The 26,257-nt window shown below is 44.0% G+C and overlaps 1 protein-coding gene across 4 annotated transcripts in view; it reads right to left on the bottom strand.

Moving 5' to 3' along the window:
* The window catches only part of SYT7 (synaptotagmin 7), a 232,915-nt gene that overhangs the window by 71,939 nt on the left and 134,719 nt on the right, over positions 1-26,257 (bottom strand). For 2 of the 4 annotated variants that reach the window (XM_082220939.1, XM_082220938.1), the window contains exon 3: positions 10,216-10,295. In XM_082220939.1, the coding sequence (XP_082077065.1) occupies positions 10,216-10,295 (80 nt within the window). Of the gene's footprint in view, positions 1-2,858; positions 3,075-4,243; positions 4,376-10,215; positions 10,296-26,257 lie in introns of all 4 variants that reach the window. The other 2 variants (XM_082220936.1, XM_082220937.1) reach the window with 2 other exon arrangements.

Below are 26,257 nucleotides of genomic sequence, written 5' to 3'. Positions count from 1 at the left end.
ACCTGCCACCACATCTGCTCTTGCCCTTGCCCCAAATTCTAAATTTTAGCAGAAAGCCGAGTTCAAGTACAGAGTGCAGATTTGCATCCACCTTACTGAATCGCATAACTTGTTTTGAGTGCTTGATTTGCCTTTCCACAGTAGAGAATTGGCTTTCCTTCCTTTCAAATTTTAAAACACCATTTCTGAACAGCCCTGCCTGCAGTTTAAGCCAAAGCCAGAGTTAGGAGTGGGAAAACAAGTGCACAGGAAAGGGATGTGTACAATAAATGACAAAGCATGTAATACAACAGGATGGCTGAGAAAGCAGGCTGTTGAAGGCATAACGGTTAAGCTCTGAAGGATGCCTTTGGGTGTGCCGCCAAAGGACATGGCTGGCCTCATGTCTGAGTATCTCACAGAAATGGCCAATCCCTGAGGCAGGTGTGTCAACATGTGACAGGAGAGAGGTGCACAGGCGGCCGATCACCCACCAGTCTTACTGTTTCCCAGCTCTGCTTCTCCCCAAGCCCTCCTGCTTTCTCAGGGTGGAGCATCTGACAGCAGTCACTCTAGAGCAGCCAGATGGGGCTGACTGTGCCAAAATATTTCACAGGCCACTTTGTGTAGAAATTAAAGCCAACCTAGTTCTTAGGTTTAACCAAGGAGGCACAGAAACCAGGACCTCGTGGCAGAAGGGTTCGAGCGTTCCTTACTTGCTGCTGGCCTGACCTGAAAGCCACCTCCACCAAAAACAGCAAAGAAATGCTGATGCCAGGGACGTAATGGCAAAGTGGTGGAATCTTTTTGTGTTGAGAAGAGAAGAGAAGAGAAGAGAAGAGAAGAAAAGAGAAGAGAAGAGAAGAGAAGAGAAGAGTGAGGAGGAAGAGCAAGAGAGAAAGAGAAAAGAAAGGAAAGGAAAGGAAAGGAAAGGAAAGGAAAGGAAGGACTTGTGAAAACCTATATAAGCAAAGAGCCCAACACCCCCCTTTTCTTGCCTTGGAAAATTATTCAGGTAGCTCTGCATGCATCTGCTACCAGTGAGCTTGTTTGGATCATGTACTGAGCCCCTAAGCCCACCCCCCCCCTGCAGCCAGGCATGAGGCAGAAATGGACCTTTCCAGCCACTGCCTTCTTCACATGCAGTGACCTCATTTCAGTTTTCTATCAAATCCTAAATTAGTCCAATTTTCAACCTCTCAGTCACAGGAAACTAAAATTGGCTCTCCTAGGCCTGGAGCCAGCAGACTATATAAATTTCTATCAAGGGCAATTGTGGTGTGGGAAGCAGTCCCAGTGCTGTAGGGACTGTACCATTTACACCTGGCCCTCTGGCATACCTGTGGGTACCTTATCCCACTTCCAGTTCCTATCACAAGGCTATTGTGCAAGCAGACAGGTAGGCTATCTCAGACAGACAGACAAAGCAAAGTAGCGCTCCATCACAAAAACACACATGCCAGATACAGGGACAATCCAGTCACAAAAATCTTCATTATGAGGGATGTATATGACAGATTAGTTTACTCCACAATGAAAACTTCATTTAGTCAGAAAATGCTTCAATGTCTAGGACTAATCTAGATATGAATTAATATTAAGACTTTTGGTCTCCTGCTGAGAACATGGATTCAATAGGATATCTCCTTAGATGTCAGGAATGAGGCACCTGACAGGACAAATGAACTACCAGTCATTTCCTGAGTCCACATTGGTTTTGAGAAGCCACATAGGAATGCTCATTCAGTAGTGTCAAGAGGAAGATCTGTTTGGAAGCCTAATGGAAGATAAGCCCTCTAATAAAGACAGTTATGGGATCTTTCTGCTCAAGACACAGGGAGCATCTATGAGAGATAAAAAGGTCTGGAATGAATCACACTCTGGTCTCACACTTCTGGACAGCTCACACTAGGATCACCTTGTAGCTCACAGTAAATTTACTCAGAATCATCTAATAGCGCAGGTAATGCTACAGTTGCTATGGTCAGCCCTTTGGCCTGACCTAGCATGAAGCCCTTATCTACTGATGGGCAGTCCACTGAAAGCTGCTAATAGAGTCATAGCTCTCTTCTCCTGAGCCTTTAACCTCTAATTGGTTAAAGGTAAAAGTACCCCTGACCGTTAGGTCCAGTCGCGGCCGACTCTGGGGTTGCGCACTCATCTCGCTCTATAGGCCGAGGGAGCCACCATTTGTCCACAGACAGCTTCCGGGTCATGTGGCCAGCATGACTAAGTCGCTTCTGGCGAAACCAGAGCAGCGCATGGAAACGCCGTTTACCTTCCCACCGGAGCGGTACCTATTTATCTACTTGCACTTTGACATGCATTCGAACTACTAGGTTGGCAGGAGCAGGGACTGAGCAACGGGAGCTCACCCCATCACGGGGATTTGAACCGCAACCTTCTGATCAGCAAGCCCTAGGCTCTGTGGTTTAGACCACAGTGCCACCAGTGTCCCTTCTCTAATTGGTTAGTATTATAAATTAGCCAACTAAGGATTACACAGTGATAACACTTACTAAAAGTGAAATCCTTTTTCATATGGCAAAATTCTGTTTCTTTTATTGATTTGCATATTCTCAAGACTACTTCCATATGAAGCCAGTGTGTGTGTGTGTGTGTGTGTGTGTGTGTGTGTGTGTAATACAGCCCTCTGCTCCTGCACAACCGAACTGATCCCAGGGCACAGCAGACGGTTCCATCAGGTGTCACAACCATCACCTATGCTTTCCTCTGCTCTGCCTGAATCTAACACCAAGATGGTAGCTGGGTTTGGTTTCTCCCCCTCCCCCTCCCTGCCCCCGCCCTCAGCCCATCCCTAGCTACAAGGACTTCTGCGTCACAAGGCCAGGCCAGGCCTGTAATGTACTCTCACTCACTTGGATAGGCTGAGCTTCCCTGCTGCTAGGTGGCTCTGCACCGTTTGCCATCGACCTCTCCCCGCCTTCCCAATGCTGGGCTCGCTGTGGGCAGACACGCTGCTCTTCATGCCGTCCTCTCGGAGCTGCTGCCTCTCCCCGTGGCGTCCTTCCCGCTCCCCAGCCAATCCTGAGGTGGCTGAAGCAGCCAACTTTGCACCTGACAACAAGGTGCCACTGGGGCACGTCAGGAGAGGAAGGTGGCCGGTGGTAGTGAGAAGGAGGTCACGCAAAGAGGAGGGGGGAAAAAGAGAAAGAGAGAGAGAGAAAGAAAGAGAGAGACAGAAAGAAAGAAAGAAAGAGAGAAAGAGAGAGACAGAGACAGACAGACAAGGGACAGACAGACAGACAGAGAGAAAGAGAGACATCAGCACTGCAAAAGAAAGGGCCAAGGAGAGCCTTTGTCCCAGGCAAAGACAGCAGGCAGCCCTGGCTTGGTTGTGAGGTTATGATTGCAGCCAAAAGTTACTTTATTCCATAGACAAAGAAGGGTTGAACAATGGATAAGGCCATTGGGAGAGGCACTGTGCAGGCGAAGGGAGAGAAAAGCCATGTTAGTGAGAGAGCTTACCACTGCCATCACCATCACCACACAGTGCAGATGCAGAGAACACGCTGAGAGGGTGACCAAAACGGGCAACCCCGTCCTGTGCTGCAGAGAAGGTGGAGGGGTGTGAGGGGTAGGAGAGCCAAAGGAACTGGAGGCGGGGGGCAGGGAGGGAAAGGTGCCGGCCTCTCTTAGGGAGCTGCTTAAGGCAGTGGTTCTCAACCCATTGGGAGCACCGTACAAGCCTAGCAAGCCGAACGTCTGAGCCAAGGCCCCTCCAGAACAGCAGGACTGCTCTAAGTTTGTGATTGGGCTCTAAGGCCTTGGGCAATGTTGGCCATTGTTTCCATTTGGGTTGGTTTATGTGACTATTGTGTGTATTGGGTTTAAAGCCGAGTACAGAAGCCAACCACTTGGTTGGAAGGCCTACCCTGAGAGTGAATAGTCAGGAGCTTGACCTGATGCCAACGAATCCAGAAGAACACTATATTGCACTGGGACCAGAGAACAAGGGGAATCCAGGGCATCAACCACACAAGTCTGTCATACCAAGTACCAGTGCAAATGCCAGTAGTTGGGAACCACTGAATTAATGGATGGGAAGGGGGAGGGAGGGAGGGAGGGCAGGAGGGGTTGCTCGTCTCCATGGCCATTTGTCCATGGGGAGGGGGTGGAGTGTGAGGGAAGAGGTAGAAGGGGGAAGAAGGGGAAGGGGAAGGGGAAAGCAGGAAGGGGAGGTTGGAAGAAGGGTGTGCATATACTCACTATATATGATCAAATCAGTTAAAGAGAGACTCACTTGAGGGAAAGTCGTGGATCACCATACGGGGCGTAAGGTGATATGTTTAGTATAAACTCCTTGGGAGGGTAGGAGCTCCATTTCTGCTGCACTGTGTTGTCATTGTTATTCCAAAAGTCTCTGTCTAGATCACTACATCAGCCGGTGATGAGGGGAGAAAAATAAAAATAAAAAAGGGAAATACAAGAGAGAGAATCTAAATTCCTGCGAGGGGAGGAAGGAGAAAAAAAACAAAAAACCCCAAATGAGAGACAGCGAGGTCAGAGTGGTGATTTCTCCTCCTGTGGAAGGTAAGCTCTGTGCCTCACACCCACATGTGTACACACACACACACACACACACACACACACAGAGGGACAGGTGGGAACAGGAGGTAAAGCTGGAGGAAGACAGGAGCAGGCACCTCCAGAATCTGGTGGAAAGAGAGAAAGAGAAAGAGAGAGAGAGAGAGAGAGAGAGAGATGGCGTGCAGTTAAAGAAGTTTCCCTCAGACGGCCTTACAACTTGCCTTCTCAGGCCCTCCATTTTGCCTCCTGGGATGGACAAAGTAGTGCCATTTTGCGTGCACTACTCATTTTTCAGTCTTCATCTAATATGGAGCCTTCTAGAGAAGGATTGCAATAGCACCTAGCACAATGGCAGCATCTTGTGTTTTTTTTTAGAAAAAATAAAAATAAAAAAATAGTAGTAATTTCTGTCCCAACCCCAAAATATTGGCAGGACCTACTGCTGCTTCTGAGGAGAGAATATAATCTCTTCCAAGTGGTTCTCTGTGCAGAACGCATGCATCAGATTAGAGATAAATGTAACAGAGAAGCAGCAAAGAATCTTGAGTGTCAGGTTAGGGAGAGCGACTCGCCAAGATGGTTCCTGTGAGGCACTGAAGTAGAGTGTTATAATTCTATCAAGTGTATAGCAATGTGGCGCACTTGAGCGGTATAAAAACCATGGGATTTTGTTCACGTGTACTGAAGTGAAATTCAAGAAAATCACTGGGAGAGAATTAATTTGAGCAAGGCTTTGGCCTCTGAACCCTTTCCCCATGCCTGCCAGGATGTGTGCCTGGAGCATGGGAAGTAATAATAAAGATGACTCTGGATGCTTGTCATCAATAAGAGGGCCTCACGCAGCCTGAGGGATGTGGCATGTCCTCACATGGATCTTCTGCTCAGTTGTGCAGAAGGAGCCAGGGAGGGCGATCTGTCTTGAATTAGAGGCTGTGCACTGGCAATATTCTCTAAATAGGCCATGACTCCCACTCTATGATCTGATAGAGCCTGACTAAACCATCTTCTCCTGATTTTAGAGCTCATCAAATGGCTACCTAGCACTTGTTTCACAGGACTGAGATCTGACAACAATGGTCTTTGAAGTCAAGAGGCTCTTTGGTAAATTTATTGGAGACATCAAAGGTTCCTTCTAGGGTATACTTCTGTGCGCAGTCCATTCGCTGCTCATTAACTGTCCTCCTTTCGGGCTTGAGGATGAAAAGGCTTTCCACTGGCCTCTTGAGACACATAAGAGGAGAAAATGAAAAACCTGGGATAAAGGGTAACTGCATTTCCCCCAGATGACCTGTTTATTCAGCATTTGTCTTGGGCGTTGAGTTCACAAAAAGCATTTCCCCACACTTTCCAGTGCATTCTTCTTATTTTTCTTGCGCAGAACTTCTCAATCAACTATACTCGCACAACCTGAATTTACCAGGACGTGATTGAATCCCACCCCAAAATAGCAGCAGTCTGCAAGTGCCTGAACTCAAGGCTCATTCGCAGGGAATGGAAACACAAAGAAAAGTGTTACAAGGAAGTGGGGAAAGTGGAGAGGCAAGCCTCTCTCCACTGTGAATCTCTGCTTGCCTTCCTCCTCATCTGTCACTTGCCTTGTTGAGCTTGGGATCAGGGGTGTCACAGAGGCCTCCTGTAATGCTGCAATAGGACTGTGCAAGGGAAACACTTCTGCTGCTGTGCAATGTGAGAGAAGAGTCCCAGGCTTTCAATATTGCTATGTTTAGTGGTGGTTACTGCTGTTGCATCATGGTGATCTTGACCCACTCATAGGCATAGCCATCCAGTGAGAGCAGAATGTACACAGCCTGCCAGGTCCCAAAGACACCAGGGAGACAACAGTGAGTATCACACATTTATGATAAAAGAACAAGACCCCAGATCTCTGTATTCATCACATATGGTTCTGCTAAGGATTTAGCCAATGGAAAGCAGTGCTACTCAGAGACTCAAGCTACAGATGGGTCCGTGCATCCAAGGATGCAGCATCTACCTATATGCAAGTATGTGCACACATACACACTCACTCATGCAAAATATGAGATGTAAGCACACATCTACATACAGTGCGCGCACGCGCACACACACATATATATGAATAATCACACATAAATGCTTGCACAAGACAAATGCACACATACTGAAATGTCACCAATCTTTCTGTTTGGGGGTCAAACTAGATGTCACTATAAGGGCACAGCATCGGGAGCAGTCATGAATATGTTTTTTTCTTTATTGGGTCAGCCAATGACTATGGTATGCAGGAAGGCGAGGTATCCCTTCCCTCCACAACCACAGTCCAAGATGAAAATGCACCCTGTATGCAGCTATAAGGCTTAGAATAAAAGCTCCCACTGGCAACAACAGGAATATTCTTTCTAAGCTTGCAGGGAGAGAAGTGTTGCCCTTGGGATTGTGTCTGGAGAAGGAAATAATAAACTTCACCTCTGTGCATGCTGTGGTCCTGATGACAATTGCCCTCCTCACGCACTTGTTAAATAAAGGAAAACCATATACATGCAGCTTAATGCTACATATTTAGTTTGTGCAGTTTGGCCCTCCTCCATATCATCACCCCAGTGGGTTTCTTGGCACCAAACAGGAGGAGATACAGGTCAGAAAGTGCCAGATGTTCACACTTTTGAAGGAACACTCCTTTCACCGGATCCACATAGTTCCATGGGATGTAATCAAGTTCTCTTATTTCACAACATCTCAGCGTCACCACTGAACTCCTTGGAGTAAATGCCAGATCTCTGCAGTGTCCTGTACTGCAGAAAATTTGACTTGGCAGTCGCATAGGCAGATGGCAGCAAGGAACTGAGGGTTAGCTTGTATTATCATACTGGAAGGCAAAACACCAGCCATGTTGCAAAACTGATACTTAATCATGCTCTCGGGAAATGTGAGTTTTTAATCATTCCTGAAGATGAGACAAAATATCAGTTTCGCCATATGGGTGTGCATCTACAAGGAATTGTAATCATGGGAGAAATTTCACCCCAACGTGATGTATCCCTATCATATAAACTCAACTCATCGTAAGTAATTGTTGCAGTGTGAAAGAAAGGGAAGAACTAAATGGAAGAAAGGGAAGAAATAAATGGAGACCCATCTTCAATTGAGCTATGAGTACAGCTGCATTGATGAGTCCAAAGAATAGCCTAGGCACCTTAAAGGTTTTCTTCCACCACATTGCTCAGCACAGCAGCTTCATGTGCTTCTGCAGTACTCAAATACCATGATATGCTCAGCTCTTCCTTGCTTCTAAGGGAAAGTTCTGAGTTAATCACTGGGTAACTAGGTGAAAATCCTAAACACACTGACTAGGAAGCAAATCCCATTGGAAACAATGGGGCTTACTTCCAAGTAAGCATGCATAGGAATGCACTGTCAGGCTTTAATCCTATGCCATTTACTTAGGAGAAAGACCCACTGAAATCAGTGGCCTTGAGTCCAAGTTAACATGTACAAAGATCAGGTTATAAATCTTTTCTACACAGAACACCCTTTGTTGTATGTTATAGCCCTTAACCCACCACACCCTTCAGGGACAAAAAGAAGGAAGCATCTACTTTGAAGAAGTCCAGCTCAAGGAGCTGAGCAGAATCATCTCCTGCCAACAAACCAGAAACATTGTAAACATTTTGGGGGAACAAGTACAGTTTTAACAAGGGTTAGGTTACAAATGTAGATGAAGTATATATAGAAAATGTTATGTGACACACATTACTTTAAAAAAGAGAGTAAGTGTTCTAGGTCTCTCTCCTCTGTTAGCCTTCAAACCAAATGACAGTAGGTCCTCAACAATATTTATCGTAAAGGTCTCAAGAAAATGCAATGAAAGAAACATTCAAGTAAAAGCAGGGGTTCCTATGCAGCAAAATTGGGAAAACCTATTCTTTATGTAAGACAATGAGAAGAAAGAGACCCAGAAGTGTTTATAGAGAAGGGTGGGCCCTATCATATTATCGGAAAGCTGATAAAGGATAAAGCTTAAGAGAACTCTTCCACAGCAGGCCAAGGAAGAGCAGCATATAATTGGTGGGAATGTGGAATTTGGCTTAGTCCCCAGCTTCCTGCTAGAGAATATTTTCATATAACCAGAGGGGCTTAAATCACAGTGACATGGACAAATTTGCTGTTTACAGTTTGTCCCACTGCTGAGTCTGCCACTTTACTACTACACAACTCATTGCCAAGTCATTTCTTTGTGTGAACATACACAGCCACAAAGGAACCTGGAGTAAGTCCATAGACCACAATGACTTGGAGTTGTTTCAGAGGAAAGGATTTATTTATTTATTCAGGCTAAAGGAAGACTATGCAGCCAGCATTTTGCCTGGAACCAATTGCCACAATTTGAAAATGTGGAGGCATAGTCTTAAGGCTCAGGAATCTACATACGTAGAGAATATCCATAATCACCTTGAAGTTGTTGTTGTTGTTTTTGCAATCAAGCAATAAATAAAATTTATGAGATAAATAATAAATAAAATAATTATCTTCTCACCCCGTGAAAAGGGGCCAGGAGGATTTTACTAACTTTTACACTACAGACACGCCTGAGACTAAGCCCTGGAGAAAGAAAATATCGATGGTTTGCTTTTCCATTCAGGAGATTAATCACGTGCCCAGAAACAGAAGAAAGGCTGAACTCTTATTTGGACTGGTATATATCAAGTGTGGACATATAAGGCAGAACTGCAATTTGGTACTGATCTCTTGGGTAGTCCGAATCTGTTGACGTCACATGTATAGGGAATGAGAGAGTCTGAAATGTGTTGAAATACAGGCTGTGCCCAGGGGAAATGTCAAAGAAGCAGATAAAATAGTAAATGTGGGGGGTGGGGGAAGGCTTGCAGAAATGTAATAGGGATAGAATTGCTTTTTGAGGGATAGCACTTGGAGTTTTGAGCCTTGGGATGTGGAGGTGTGACTACAGGTGTCAGATTGCTATGGTGAGAGGGTAAGAGTGATATAAAGAGAACAGCCTTATTTTCGTAGGGAAAAGTTTCAGGGTAATAAAAGAAGTGGTGCTACTCTGATGAATGTTGGGATGAGAAATATTTACAGGTGTGCCAAGAGCATTGTCTGGTTGGAAAACATAAAGGTGTATGCACAAGAGTGGGGCATTTACAAAAAATACAGGAACAATTACACAAACTGAAGCAGTATCAGGAGCTGCATGTGTACAACACATGTACAGTGGTGCAGTGGCAGCTGGTGCGGTGGTACTGCGAAGCTGCCCTCCCAACACTGGTGCCACTGCAACTCATCAGGAGAGGTCTGGGGAGAGACAGAGGGGAGGAGAGCTTGGGGCTGTGTGGACACACTGGGAGCGACAATGTGGTGCTTCCGCTGATGGTCTATGCAGCCCTGACCTCACCATCACTCAGTCCTGACCAGGTACGCTGCAGAGATACCAATGTTGGGAGGGTAGCCATGCCCTACTACACTGGCTGCTACTGCAGTGGTGTGACATACATATATGTATATGCATGCTTAAGATTAGAGCAATATGGCAGTGGAGGAGACACGTGACGTGTGCTTAGGACTTTTCAGCTACAAGGTTGCCTGAAGGCAAAACAGCCAACACATCCCCAATGAATATCTTCATTGTGCAGTGATTGTGATCCAAGCACCTCCAGTCCATTCACTCCTATAATTCCTCCTGTGACTTACTTAATGGCTTTCTTTTCACTGCGACCTCGGCTGGAATCTGGAGTTCCCACCGTCTCCAAGGAGTTTTTATAGCGTTTGCCCTGAAATGAAATGGAAAAAGAGAAGGTGAGGATAAGGGTTTATCTGGTGGGAGGAACAGCTTTGCTTCTGAAAGGAGAACAGGAAAAGATCTAGGTAGGTCCCTTCCCCGTGTCACACTTGCAGTGGCACTGTATGTGATTAGTGTTCGGAAACACAAAAGGCCAGCTCTGTCCAGTAGACCCTTTGAAAGTAGAAAATTTGCATAAGTGGACTGTAATATGGGGGTGACCTCCGTAGAAGTTTTTGGTAAGAGAAAATGCTCTGCTAGTCGCAGTGAACTAATATATCTGCTACAGCTAAGGCTGAAAACAGAGTATTGTATAAAGATGGTTTTACTTAGTGCTGTAATTCCACATGCATTTCCTCTTTGTAGATAAAATCGATCAGCAGCTAAAGAAGCATTTACCAAGTCAAACCAGGAGTGCTAAAATCATAAAACCAGAATTGCATCTATCTGATGACAAAGGAAATCTGTACTAGAAATACAAAAACGTATTGGGCTTTGTCAATGATCAACAGATTCCAAACATGATAGCAGAATGGACAGATCCTATGAGGTGATCACCAATGACAGCTTCATACATCACAAAAATGCCCTGGGCATGATGTAGATTTAGTAGATCCACAGCTGATGAAGAATGGACTTAACCAGAGGGAAAGGTACAAGACTGGTAATTTTAGGTGTTCTTGTACAGCAAACTCAGGCACCCACCATTTAATCCTCAATTTTTAAAGTATTTACTGAAGTGATGACCTGGAAGTCAAAGCCCCTCCTTTTTAAAAAAAACATAATCAAAACAGTTTTATTGAATTACACTGATAATTTAGCAGCATGAGAAAATATTGTTACCTTAGAATTCCTATAACAATATATAACATATACAATATAAAATGCAAAGGGCAGGAGACAAAAAGAAACTGCAGAGTGATCTGGTTACACTGTTTAATTCAGGATTCATCCACATACTTGTGGATTTCTAATCACGGGTCCGACAAGTACTTTTCTGGTCCCACTGTTGTGCTTGGGAAAACCTACTGCTTACTGCTGAATTGGAACAAACGTCAACTGAGTCTTCGGCAGCTATCGGAGCAAACTGAAATGAAATCTCCCTTGCAACTATCTGAAAATAGCTGAGAAGTTGCAGTCCAAGGTTTCCTTTTTGTGCTACTCCTGGAACAGTTCTGTCATATGTGAAAGTGCCAGAATAATTTCTCATGGGGCAGACAAAAGGGGACTTGACACTTTCCCTAATTACACTATTGAGATCTGACCAGATCAGATGCAGATAACACATTCTTTCCTTCTACCTGTTTTTCTCCTTCTCCCCCCACCCCTTTTTATCACAGTGAAGCAGAAATATTCCTACAGTACAGAGTACTGAATGAAATAAAGGAATGGGGATGGTGTTGACTGGGTTGGTGTGTGCAATTATCTCTAGAGCTTTGAACATATTTTCTCTTCTCTGCTAGTGTTTATTTGCATGTCCTTGTATTGGTCCATTTAAAAATAATGAAATCAGAACCATTAGGATAGCTCAGTTGGAGGAGCATGAGATCCTTATTGCCAGGGTCGTGGGTTCAAGCCCCATGTTGGACAAAAAGATTCCTGCATTGCAGGGGGTAGGACTTAGATGACCCTTATGCTTGCTTCCAACTCTACAGTTCTATGATTCTATGATATATAAAGTATATCAAATAAGATATTGGCATTTGTATGCTTTTAATAGTTGTCATTCACATGCAACACTAAGCCAAACCAGTTATGAAGCAGATTAGTGCACAGAAAAACCTGGCTGCTTTGCTCCTCCCTCACAACTGTGTGTACTACCAGGAGACTATGATTTAGCTCAGTGGCGTAGCTAGCTGCTCGAGTGCCTGGGACGGCACAAATGTCCTGCACCCGGGGGCAGGGCAAGCCGGGGCAGAGCACACTGCGTGGAACCTCCACGGAGTCCGCAAGCCCCACATTGCCATTTCAGGCAGCACGGAGCCTGCAGGTGCCCGAGCCACCGCGTAACTCCCCAGGAGAGATGTGTGGCTCAGGCATGCTACAGGCCAGGCCCCACGGTGCCCCCCCTCAGTGATGACACCTGGGGCGGCCTGCAACCACTGCACACCACTTCCTACACCACCAATTTAGCTTAGTGTTATGAGTGAAGGTACACTCAAGCTTTGTCTTCCCCAAATAAACCATGAGTTGTAAGCCAGTAACAAACCTTGGTTACAGCTTGTGGCTTGTTTGGAGCAAGACAAACTTCTAGCCTAACACATAACACTAAGTCACATCATGGCTTAGTTCTTGGTGGTGCAACAGCAGCAGAATTGGGGAAGGTGAAGTAGACATGATTTTCTAACTACACACCAGTATACTGATTGCTTCACACTAAGCCACAGTTTAGCTTAGTGTTATGTGCAAGCCTGGCCATAGTCATTGTTTACTCTAGTATTTCATTTGATGTTATTTAAGTATTTTTATGCAATAAAACTGAATTGGATTAGAGGGGAGAAGATAACTAGAAGCTTCCCAAACTGCATTTTCATTATTGTCAGCTAGAGATCTGGAACACCAGATCTGACAACTTACAACTACATTCAATTCCAGTGTACTTTGCCTTGAAAAAAACTATAGAGTTCTTGCATTGTGCATTGAAGCATCAGAAATATAAAGGCAAGGCAACAGCTAGGTCCCTGGCATTAGGTAATGTAAGGCTATATCGAGGGATCAAAGTTTGGCTTCAGTGGAGATGACTAATCATAGTTCACACTGAAGTCAATGGGAACTGTTGAATGCCTTTCACTTCCAAAGATCAGGCCATTGCAATTTAATTAACTGCCCTCTAGAAGGAACATGTTCTCTTAATATTTTATTGTTGCAACTTCCTCCAAACCCTGTTGGGTATTTCTAACCACACATTTTCCCTCAGCATAGGGTTCCTGTAAAGTGATATTTATTAGCTAAGGGGCGCAATCAGAGGCTCCAGGCTGATCAAAGTGTTCTTTTGTAAAAGTGCTTTGCAAAAACTAAAATAAAAATTGAACATTATCTTAGCAATTGGTTCACTGGCATTGACACATTCTTTATAGAGATCTGGATGTTGACTGGGCAATTGTGAAAGCATTTGTCACTTTCTTAAACAAAATAAAGTTATTCCTTTCTCATTGTTGCTGATGTGAATAGAAAATATGTTGAATGATATACTCAGATTCACATCAGGAGTCCATTGCTTTATTATTCTAATTCTGTCATTTGTCAGTATGACTTATATTTTTGTTTTGTTTTTAAGATTTAATTTTCAGTTGGATTAGTAATACTGCTAGAAAGTTCAGGAGTGGCCAATTTGCAAGCCACAGATTTTCCCCATGCTGCTGAACTGGAAAAAGAAACAGCAGCAGTAGTGCCTTCTTTCACCTGTCTTATCTCAGGTCTTTCATCTGCTTCACCTTTGACCGCAGGTGAGAGACCGATAAAAGGACAGGGTGAAAATGGGAGGGAGAAATCACTGTTGCCTGGTCTCTAATTCAGTGGCAATTCATGTCTTGCTTATGTGCTTAGAATCACAGAATTTGTAGAGCTGAAAGGGACCACAAGGGTCATCTAGTCCAACCCCCTGCAATGCAGAAATCTTTTGCCCAATGTGGGGCTCAAACCCACAACACTAAAATTAAGAGTCTCATGCTCCACCAGCTGAGTTTCCCACAGATATCCAGCTGGCCACTGTGAGAACAGGTCATGGGCCTGATACAAAAGACTTCTTATGTTCTTGTGTTAATTTTAAAGGCATGGGTAAGTCTTGTGATAGGAATTTAATGGTCTTAGATATATGGTGATGTTCATAACTGCACATACATAGATCAACACAGGAAGTCCAACCTGGAACCATTTTGATTCCTAAACTGACCAAATCCTTTCTCTGAAAGGTTAAACTGGAAAAAAGCCTCCCCGTTGCCTCTTTCCTCACAAATCCTGTCTCAAAGATATGAATAAGGTGTGAGCCTGTGACCTGCCCCAGGAAATAAGTATTTTACCACTACAAAAGAATGGCCAGGCTCCCCAGGAAATCCAATCAAGCAAACCTGCCAGACAGGAGATAAACAAGGACAAGAGAAAAACAACATTTAAATTTCTGTGATGTAGGTGGGATGTATCTGAGGGGTGGTCTTAGGTTACACCCCTTCTGTGATGTATGCATAATGTTTCTGGGGGTGGTCTTGATCTAGAGAATGGGAATTTCAAAAGTCTTTATAAGGCCTTGCACGCCATTGTTCTGGGTCCTCTTCCTCTCCTGCGTGTGAGGGGAGTACCCTGTTGCAACAGATCAATAAAGATCAAGCTTACTAGCTGCTTTGCTTCTCAATATTCTCTGGTTGGCCTCTGTTATTTTCTCCTACCAATAGGGAACCTATGTAAGGACTCTATATGGGCTCTTGGATACCCCATAAGGGAAAAGGGCATATTTTTATTTACAACAGTCTCTAGCTTAGAAACTGGCAGCCACAAAACTATATGCATGTTTTCCATTTCATTTTACACCTCCCAAGCAAACGGAGATGTCCATGGGATTCCCTCTACTTTGGGGGTCTTGAAACTAGGTAGATGCTTTGGTGCTTCTCCATGCTCTTCAAGGTGAACAAAATTCAGCCTTGAAGGCCTACCTTGCCTCCCCTTCATCACAGTCCCAGCAGAGGAGAAACAGCCAGGCCATTTTAGGATTAATTGAACTCTAATTAATTAAGTTCACAGTAACAAAAAAAAAACAAAACGCATGTCATAAGATAATGAAGTGAGCATTTTGTTCCTAATTGGGTCTCGATAATAAGGCTGCTTGGTTGTGATTTCTGATGGCAGTCTCAATGTGCTTCATGATTCTAGGGCAGGCAAGAGACAATTAATGCTAATTAGTGAACAATTAGCAAATGAAAACACAGGTGTAGAAGGGAGACAGTTTTTGTGCTACTCTTGGTGCAAGTCTGCTGGCACAGCATAACCCAGAAGGCCTCAGGCATGCAGGTAGTGCATCCTTCTTCCTTAGACTGTGGATTAGATGTGAAAGGGCAATGATTGCAACCACAAAGGGCAACAGTACCAACCACAGATGCCGATGCTGCAGCAAAATTAAATTAGGGACTACAGGAGGGAATAATACAAGACAGGCTGAGGGGGGAAATGATTTGAACAGCATAAGACTGGTGAGGAAGTGTGGGGAGACAACTTTCCATTGAGATTTGGAATGAAGTGCTGGGAATCAGAGGTCAATCGAAAACCAGATGTCAAGAATGAGCAGTGTAGAGGCCTTCACACTGAGAGATGGAGTCCAAAAGGGCTGGGAGGTCTAACTCAGTAATTCCATTTGAAACAACACAACTAACTAATTACCTAGGAAAACCACTTTCTAAGTCATGGACTTCCTCCATGCAGACTGAAGGTGTAAATAGGTGAATAAACCATATTTCTTAAAATATTACATTCTCTGCCATGTCTTCCATTATCCAAGGGGACACAGACCCTGTGTGTGTGCCTGGGACCCCTGGTAGGGTTGCCATATTTCAAGCAGTGAAAATCTGGACAGAAAAGTTGTTGAGTTTTTTTAGCAAAGTTGTTGGACTGCCATATTTGGGTGATGTATGGAAACTCTACCCATGGGCTCTTGTAGGCACCTTCCTTTTGTAATGACACGTTATTAATAATCTAGGCATTGGGTTCGAAACTGAACTTTTAAAAAATTCTGTACAACTCTCCTTTAAAAAAAGCCTCTCTAAAAATATGTTTCTTTTTAAAAAATATTGTCCCAGATTTTTTTTACCTTCCTTGACAAACATATTTTCTCTCTAAATGTTGTGTGATTTAATAGGTATTTAAATAATGGGAAGTAGTTAACACTTGTTTTCCTGACCCCAAAGAGACAGCAAATCGTAAATATTTTTGACAGAATCTAATAAACTTGGGGATCAGAGGGTAAAAAGATTCTAAGGCAAGGATGACAACTTAAAGTTGTTGCTTGTTGCTTAGACAGGCAGAAGTTACAGTCCATCTAACAGAAACAAGGTGTTTCAAGGAGTCTAGGGTGCTAGGATAAATCTATCAGAAGATTTCTGAAATCAGCTATGCATGAACACTGCGGTCCTCTGGATATCTGAGAAGATCCAGAGTCTCATATGGGATGCATTTATATGACTATGCAGTCATTGAAAGCCATGCAGAGTGTGGCAGGATCTGTAGAGATTTCAAGATTCTGATATGGGCTTCTAGGAAGTTAGAAATCCTGACAAGCTTTGAATGATGTAAAACAATAAAGAACAGACCATAGCGCAGTCATTATGTCCAGCTGTAGTTCAGAAAACTTTGGGCTGGGCTGCTGGGCTGTTGTTGTTTTCAACTAAAAGGTGTATGAAATATGAGTTTCCATTGGGAGAGAAAGTGGGGTATAACATGAACAAATGGATGAAATGAAAGATTTGAGAAGACCATGTGCTGTAATTGAAATGCTACTGGAGTTATTTAACTCCCTCAACCACCTGCTAAAGTCAAAGTAGTTGGATTCTGCAATGACATAGCAAATGAGCAATGGAGTAGATTTTAAGTTTCATTTTCCAAAATGGTCACATTCAGAGAAACTGTAATCATTGCCCATAACAACCTACAAAGCATGTAAACAAAGCTCTTTGTATTAGTTGACTCCTGATATAAAAATGTTTTGCAAAAACTCCCTGCACTGCCCACATGTCCATGGGCAGAACTTGCTCTGAAATTCAGACAATGTTTCAATAACTATGGCTCTGCAACAGAAAAAAATAACAGATGTTCAAAGGAAAATGCGAGTAACACAATTGGCTCCTTACCTTGTTTACTGTTGGTCATGTCCTTTTTGAACATTAGCTATGGATGTTCTTCCCTCCATCAGAAAAAAGCAAAACCCAGGAGGTGATATCCAGTGGTGTACATCCACTAATAGAATGGGCAGTCTTTGCAGAACAGATTCCCTCTCCCTCCTGCAGCACCCCACATGCTCCCAAATCTGTTACAGAAGATCAGAGGACCTGCAGAAGCAGATGTGAAGGGCCTGCTAGGAGTGGAGAGGAAGGGAAAGTCTTATAAGCAAGCAGAAATCTGCTTGCACCTAGAAGCTCTAATGTGAGGAAGTGGCCAAAACTAACCAAATGAATGTCAGTAGGGACTATTGTAAGGTTCTACACTTATGCAGGAGAACCAGCTGCACAAATGAAAGATCAGGGACACCTGGATTGCCAGTAGTACAGTGAAAAGGATCTTGGGGTCTTAGTGGACCACAACCTTAACTTGAGTCAACAGTGTGATGCAGAAGCAAAAAAAGTGTGAGTGTCGTAGTTTCTCAATAAACTACCTGGAATACATAGGAAGTTGCCTATAGATCATTGGTCCATCCAGATAAGTTTCTCACAGCCCTACCCAGAGATTCTGGAGACTTAGCTGAGAGTTTATGCATGCAGAGCAGATTTTTCTGCCTCTGAGCTACAGCCCTACCCCAAAGTAAGAAAGCGGTAGTATAAACACTCATAGAATTGGGATGTGCGTGAATCTGCACCATCTGGAAACCTTCCTTACTGACATCAATATTGATTTCATATTAGATGGGGACTTGGCCAGGAAGTTTTAAAAAATGTGTACAGTATTTTCAAGGCTATGCCAAATATATTATGTTTTTCACTAACAATTTTGGCAGTCTATAACTATTTAATTACTAAGTCTTCAGTTATTTTTTCAGCAGTTTCCTTGAATTTGTGTTTGTTCACAGTGAGGGCAATTCATCCAAGGCGGCAAAGAATTCACTTTATTTGCCCTCAGTGGCATTCTGCTTGGGTGTCATGATGCCATAGCGTTCACTTAGTGGTCTGTGGTTGGCTAGGATCTTCCAAGTAATGTGGGAAGATGTGGGAAAAAGCCCAAACTAGGGTGGGGAATGGCAACCAAGCTGCAGGAGGTTACAGAAACAAATGACAATGATAGAAAAGTGAATAATCACATAACACTAGAATTCCTGGATATCCAACAAAGCTGAATGTTGGAAGGTTTAGAACAGATAAAAGAAAGTACTTACAGTGGTACCTTGGGTTAAGAACTTAATTCGTTCTGGAGGTCCCTTCTTAACCTGAAACTGTTCTTAACCTGAGGTACCACTTTAGCTAATGGGGCCTCCCGCTGTCTCCACGCCACCACTGCACGATTTCTGTTCTCATCCTGAAGCAGTACCTGAGGTACTATTTCTGGGTTAGTGGAGTCTGTAACCTGAAGCGTCTGTAACCTGAAGCGCATGCAACCTGAAATGCCTGTAACCCGAGGTACCACTGTATCCACTTAGCGCACAGGTAAACTTGCTCCCATGGGAAGCAGTGATGGCCCCAGACTTGGATGGCTTTAAAAGAGGATTGGACAAATTCATGGAGGATAAGGTTATCAATGGCTAGAAGACACAATGGCTACATTCTGCCTCCATGGTCGAAGTCAGTAATACTTCTGAATATCAGTTGCTGGGAACCACAGGAAGTGAGAGTGCTCTTGTGCCCAAGTCCTGCTTGCCAGTTTTCCACAGGCATCTGTTTGGCCACTTTGAGAACAGGATACTGAACCAGATCTTATGTTTTGTAATCTCCCGATGATGGTGCAACCTCCTGAGTAGTCTTAAGATTATTTTGTTTTGGAAGAAGCAGTGTCTTTCATAGAAATGCCCACGCCCACGATAAAGACTTGAAGCAGGCAAAGTAATCACACTTCTTTCACTGCAGTTCAGAACAACAGTCCACACATTTCTGCAAATCGCAAGAACAGTACAATCCTATAACAAGAAGAAAATTCCATTGAGTTCAGTGGGACATACTTACTCCCAGTTATATGACTGCAGCCTAAACTGGCATTTCCCTCAAGAGAAAAAATAGTCCATATAGTGTTGAAAAACTGAAGTATCCCTATAAAAGAAGTGCATCCTCAAGCGAAGATGTCTGTACTGCATGCAACAAATGTATAATAGCAGTAGCCCATCTGTTGTGGAAAAAAGAAGTCTGGATAGGTTGTGTCTCTGCAAGTGTATGTGCTGGGGAATAAATGCAGGCAGGACCAGGGGACCATCCATGTGAGGCGGGATAAGAGGAGGGAACAGAGGACAAGTTGCGGAAGAAATTTGGGAAGGGCCAGGGCTTCAGAAAAGACAGATGAATGTTTATGCCCTGCAAAAACAAACTGCATGTCTTGTGCAATCTAGTCAACTCCACTGCAGGCCTGGAGGATTCAGGGAAAGGCAATGAAAGGGAAAGAATCCCTTTGATCCTCTGGGCTGACTCAGTCTCCTTTAGACACACTGATTCAAAAGACAAAACACATACTAACTACTCTTAACAATGGAGGTCTCTTGCAGACTCTCTCCAACTGGGTCAGTAACCCAGCCAAATGGTACTCTCAGGCCAGCATGACTCAGGAAGCAAAGAAGCGCAATAGCTATTATGGGCTACACTCAGCAAATACCCAAGCAGAGAAGACCTGTGTTAGTCACCAATAGACAACATAATCATCTGGGAATTTCTCTAGCATGCAACTGATTGAAATGAATGGGGCTTACATGAGAATCCCTAGAATGTGCTTATGTCATGGAAATTCCACAGCAACTGAAAGTACAGCTTTGAAAACCTTCCCATTCCCTTTCCTTGCCACACCTTGCCCCCTTTAAAATAACTCCCACCTCTCTTCTGCAGTTTCCACATCCTTGAAATGTGCCATATATTATTAAGTAGCATTCTTCTTGATTATGTGGGTAGCTGAAATGCAAAACTTGCCACAGGGTGGCAGAGATCTTCCAGCTGCTCTTCCAGTTACAACTTCCTCTTATTCACAATCCTTCCCAAGCTACTCCCTTTCTTGTTGACTGAGTCCCTGACCATTTTAATTTTCCTCTCCATAATGCTGCACTAGAAGAATATTTTGCATTGAAGGAGGACTTGAGAGGGACATTGGCAACATGTAATATTAACGATCACCACGTTTCCTCATAAGCATTTGGGGAAGGGCTTTCGCACAAAGGCTCCTGAAGATCCAAATATGCAGCATTTGTCAGTTTTATGCACTTGTTTACTCACAGGACAGCTAGGAGAGTATGGAGTGGATCTTCTAGTATGGATTGAGAAAATGCAGCCAGGCTGATGTATCTTCAGGCAGTATTTCAAGCACTCAGGTCCGTGAAAGTACTTGCTGCTGGGACTCAGGGAGCTTGTCACATGCTGTCAGTTGTTGCCTCTTATTTAAATTTTAAAATGGCAGTCCATAAAGAAACTCTCTCTCTCTCTCTCTCTCTCTCTCGCACATACGCTGTTCAAAATGTGTTTCCTAAATGTCTTTACTCCATGTCTACAAAAGCTCTTGCTAAATGGGAATGCAGGTGGTTTTCAGGCATGCTCTGTAGTCAAATCTGGACTGTACTATATGGAAGGAAAGAACCTGCCATCTCACCTGAGAAATAAACAGCAGTTGAACAGGCAGACACTGCTGAGAATAGTGGTCCCTCTGTCCCCAGTCTGTCTAGGAAGCCACTGATGCTGAAGACAAGAGTAGGAGCAAGATGGAAGCTGACTAAGGACAAGCTGCTCATGATTCATCTACATTTTGGCAGAAGGTGAGAGGGTTTCACCTTCTTGGGTTTGGTTCTAAATTTAGCTTGATGGAAGAACATAATCATTCATTAAAATTCCATGCTGCCTGCACTCTATCGTGTGTGCATACCAATGGGCTGCAGTGCCTGCAACCTTTCATCTGCTGCAGCCGTCTCTAGACCCCACTGGGAGGCTCCAAGCAGGTGACATATGTGCCAGCTGCTGGGTTTAATTCTCTCATTTCGGAAGAGATCCTGCGGTGCTTGGGAACAGATGTGGCCCTGACTTAAAATATAAGAAACAGAACGGGAATGGGAATGGTGAGGTGGATGATGGGAGTTCATCCACAGAGAAACCTACCTTGGATATGAACTTCCTACCTCTTAGCATGACTAAAGGCTTCAGCCAAGTTTAGCATGCTTCCTTGGTTCAAAAAAGTTTTCAGAAGATCACCAAATTTTCATTTGGCAATTGCTTCATGGAAACCTCTAAAGTTTCTGCTCAATTTTTTCATACCCTCCAGATTTTCCTGTAACTGACCAAGAAGATTGCAGAAAACTCCAATAAATGAAGACAGGTTTGAATCAAATAATGGTTAAATGTATATTCTACACAGTATACTTTTATTATTGACCTTGAATCTTGTTCAAATATCACTTTGTGTATGACAATCCCAGGTATGCATGCTCAGAAGTACTGAGATCAAAGGGATTTACTCTGAAGTAAATGTGCATAGGAATGCTGCTTTAGAGAAGACACTACTATCAGCTTCTGCACCTCTCACCATTTGCAAAATAGGGATAACAGAGGGCCACCTTAAAAGTTTATTTTTAAAACAAAACCAGCAAAGCACTGGACAGTCATCCATGAGATCCTTGATGAATGACAGAGGAATTTGGGCTAAATGATATTAATGTCAGGTGGAGCCACAGCTGGTTGAACAACTAAACTCAGCCAGTGCTCATTAATGGCTCTAAGTCAGCTGCCTGGGGGGGAAGACTCAAGTGGAGAACCACAGGGCTCTCTTTTAGGCCCTGTGCTATTCAGCATTGCTATAAATGACTTGAATGAAGGCATAGAGAGGATGCTTATTAAATTTAAAGATGACACACAGCTAGGAGGGATAGCTAACACCATAGAAGACAGAATCAAGATTCAAAACGACTTTGACAGGCTGGAACATTGGGCCGAAACCAACAAGATTAAATTCAACAGAGATAAATGTGAAGTCCTACAATTAGGTCCAAAAATAAAATAAAGATCAAAGGCACAAATATAGGATGGAGGAGACCTTGCTTGAAAGCAGCATATGTGAAAAGGATCTAAATGACTTAGTTTATTACAAGTTGAACATGAGCCAGCAGCACGAAGTGGCTGCTAAAAATGTCCATGCATTTTTAAGTTGCATTAAAGAAGCAAAGGGAGGAATTCAACGTCACACTATTATGACCGTTCCATCAGCACAAGCATTTCAGTTTGTCAGATTTAACAGTCTGTGCTCTCCTCCACCCACATGCAGTTTTGGGGGGCTCCCCCAACCACCTGGAGATGATTTCGGGGGGCACAGGGGGCAAGGAGAGGGTTGAAGCCCCAAGGCACTAGTGGGACACATTGCACTAGCTCCTGCTAGCACAGCTGTTTAATGGAACCCAGCCTGTAGCATCCAGATCATGAGAAGCAATAGTTCCACTCTATTCTGTGCTGGTCAGGCCACATCTGGAGTATTGTGTCCAATTCTGGGCACCATACAGTCGTACCTTGGTTCCCAAATGCCCCGGAACTCGTACGTTTCGGCTCCCGAACAATCAAAAACCAGAAGTGAGTGTTCCAGTTTTCAAACATTCTTTTGGAAGCCGAACATCCGACGGGGCCTCTGTGGCTTCTGCTTGGCTGCAGGAGCTTTGGCAGCGGAACATTTCAGAAGTTGAACGGACTTCTGGAATGGTTTCCGTTCGACTTCCAAGGTACAGCTGTACTCAGTGAAGGACACTGACAAATTGGAGCCTCTCCTGTGGAGTATAACTAAGACTTTGAGGGGGTTTGGAAATGAGGTTCTATGATGAATGGTTGAGAGAGCTGAGCAAAACAGGGGCTGGGTGACCTTCTGTCAGAAATGTTGTAGTTGTATTCTGCACTGAGCATCAATAATTCTATGTTTGTAGGCTGAGATAATGTATCATGACTTGAGTGAGAACAGTGGGAGCAAGAGATGTTGTGCAGCACACTTAGACTGAAAACATTTTGTTGCATGGCATTCTATGTCAGAAACACAGCTATGCATAATCAACGTTTGCTACTGGGGTCTGGGATGCAATTGCCTCCTTTCCCTGTATCCCTCCCCTCACCAAAGTTGCAAAGCTGCCAGTGTGCCTAGAAAACTTCACACAGAGACTCAGAAATGGCAGCACAGGGCAAGCATGCATATATTTTCTTTTGTAATTCTTTTCATCCCTCCCACAATCCTGGAGAGCTCCCCACCTTCTTATATTTCCTCCTTGTCTTCCCTTGAACAGCACACATACAGTGAAAGAAAAGCAAAATAAATCATTAGATAAGCCTTTTGGTGGTGGGTAGGCAAGCAGGAATTTAGGAAAATCAAATGATTCTACACAAAAGGGTGTGAGAATGTAAGAGATTGTGCAACTCCTACAGAAACCTCACACGTTCTCACGCATCTAGCAAGACTGGCTTTCACCGAAGAAATCTGTTTGCAAACCTGCTCTCCCCAAAGCCACACAAAAAGCCTACAAGATTACCCTTCTCTAGTTGGCTCACGCAGATCCAGCTGACCACCTTGGAGAGCCGCATGCTGCTCTTGCAGCTCAGCCACACCTTCAGTGTGGTTTGTTTGTTTGTTTATTGCCCTTATATGCCACCTTTTCCTCCAAGGAGCTCAAATAGTGTACATGGCTCTCCTCATCCCCATTTTTGCCTCACAACAACCCTGTGAGGTAAGTTAGGCTGAGAGTTGGAGGCTGGCCCAAGGTCACCCAGTGGGCTTCATGGCTGAGTGGAGATCTGAACCCTGGCCTAGTCGAATGCTCTAACCATTATACCACACTAGCTAGTGCAGTTGATGGGTGTTTAGACAGGTTCAACTCCTCACTAAGCTGTGAAACTCATTAGGTGACCTTGGGCCAGCCACTAGCTCTGAAACTAACCTACCTCTGAGGTCAAAATAAAAAAATTCCTTCCAGTAGCACCTTAAAGACCAACTAAGTTAGTTCTTGGTATGAGCTTTCGTGTGCATGCACACTTCTTCAGATAAACTGAAGAAGTATCTGAAGTATCTGAAGAAGTGTGCATGCACACGAAAGCTCACACCAAGAACTAACTTAGTTGGTCTTTAAGGTGCTACTGGAAGGAATTTTTTTATTTTGACTATGGCAGACCAGCACGGCTACCTATCTACAACTACCTCTGAGGGTTATTGCAGTGGTGGACCTTGGCACCTCACATTTCAGGAGTGCCCTGCACAGCACCAAAATCTGGTTCCCCCTGCCTTCCGTTGGATGTCATAGTTGCAGTGCCCCAGAAGCTCTGCACCCGGTGCAACCAAACTGGCCATGCTTCCCAAGATCCACCTTGGGTTGTTGTGAGAATAAGAAGTGGGGACAGGGCCCAGATACACTGCTTTGAGCTCCTTAAAGACAGGATAAAAATGTAATGGGTTAATTAATAAGCTACCCACACTCTCTGCAAACCAAAAGAGCCAGTGTGGTGTAGTGGTTAAGAGCGGTAGTCTTGTAATCTGGGGAACCGGGTTCGCGTCTCCGCTCCTCCACATGCAGCTGCTGGGTGACCTTGGGCCAGTCACACTTCTTTGAAGTCTCTCAGCCCCACTCACCTCACAGAGTGTTTGTTGTGGGGGAGGAAGGGAAAGGAGAATGTTAGCCGCTTTGAGACTCCTGAAGGGGAGTGAAAGGCGGGATATCAAATCCAAACTCTTCTTCTTCTTCAAAATGGAAAACCATGGCAGGACAGAAACAGCAGACAGCAGAAGCACTCTCTTAGCAAGAATGAAGATACCCAAGTCAATTCTGGGGAAGATGGCTGCCTTGTAGCTCCACTACCTGTCAAGAAAGTCATTCAGCCAGCCAGCATCTATTTTCCCCCCAGCCACTTATCCCTATCTACTCCATCTGGCGGAAGCAAAGGAGCGGCTTGTCTTTCCTGTCACCATGAGGGCTTTTTTCCCATGTAGGGGCCCCCAGTGTGCCAGTCACTGGAATGAATCTGAACTAGGCAAGGCTGTTGTCTGTTTATCTCTGATCAGTGAAATCTTCAATTCATCTTGCTCACTCTGTGGCAGCCAGTTTTATTAATTTGGCTCCCAGATGAGCATCTTTACTTATTAATGGGGTGATATTGCTGCTTAACTCATGAACGTATTCCACACACAACCTCCCATCTTCTGTAAGGCACTGGCAAACTAAGCAGTCTGAATCTGGGAAGCTGGACCTTGTTTCTTCTGAGGGAGTGAGATAGTTGCCAGATATAAGCTGGCTGGCAGTCCCAATATAGACAAGAGGGAGAGTGGGGAACGGTGTCAAGAAAGCAAGTGACTGGGCTGTGTGTGGCAAGTTTCCAAGCAGGGCAGATGAAATGTTGCTAATGCTTGCATTAAGATGCAAGATACTGTTTCAAATTAAATACCAGCTATATTTATTTATCCTAATTATTACTGATCCTGGTTCAACATGTTATATTCCTGTGCTCAGGGAGAAGGAAACCACACAGTTTTATTTTTATCAATGCATTTTCAGTGTTGATAACGGGGGGGGGGGGTTGCCATCTTTGGAACACTTGACCCAGTTTTGAATCCCCAGATGAGCCAAGAGAGGTTTCTTTTTGAGAGAAAACAAGCCACAGCACGATGCTGAATGCCAGGCATGTGGGGTGTCTGGAGCAGCTAAAGGATTTTTCATCTGATTATTTTTAAAAATTGAATGTTATTCTTAGCTCCACAGAAGTCATGCTAGTTCTGATCCAATGCCAGTACTGTAATGGATGGGGTTTAACCTTACTGCAGTGGTAGGTAGGATAGCTTTGCTGTGTCGGGGGGGGGGTATTTACTTTTAAGAATCAGGGCATATTTGGTGTTGCAGAGATTGAGTACATTGCCTTAACAGAACTTGGTAAAAGAATGAAACAATAATTTAAAAAGCAGAAGGGTACAGAATTGCTACCGGGGGGGGGGGGATTCTGTAAAGCAGCTGCATAGTGTTTTTCAGTAGCATGATATCTGTTGAGGCATGTTATTACTATAACTGTTTTCTTCAGACGTGTGCCTATATTCATGCAAAATTGCAGATTTCTATTCACTAAATGCATGTTTGAAACTACCTTAACA

The sequence above is a fragment of the Podarcis vaucheri genome, assembly GCF_965113315.1.
Source record: "Podarcis vaucheri genome assembly, chromosome: 1".
Lineage (NCBI taxonomy): Eukaryota > Metazoa > Chordata > Lepidosauria > Squamata > Lacertidae > Podarcis > Podarcis vaucheri.
This window is presented reverse-complemented; position numbering and strand designations above follow the sequence as displayed.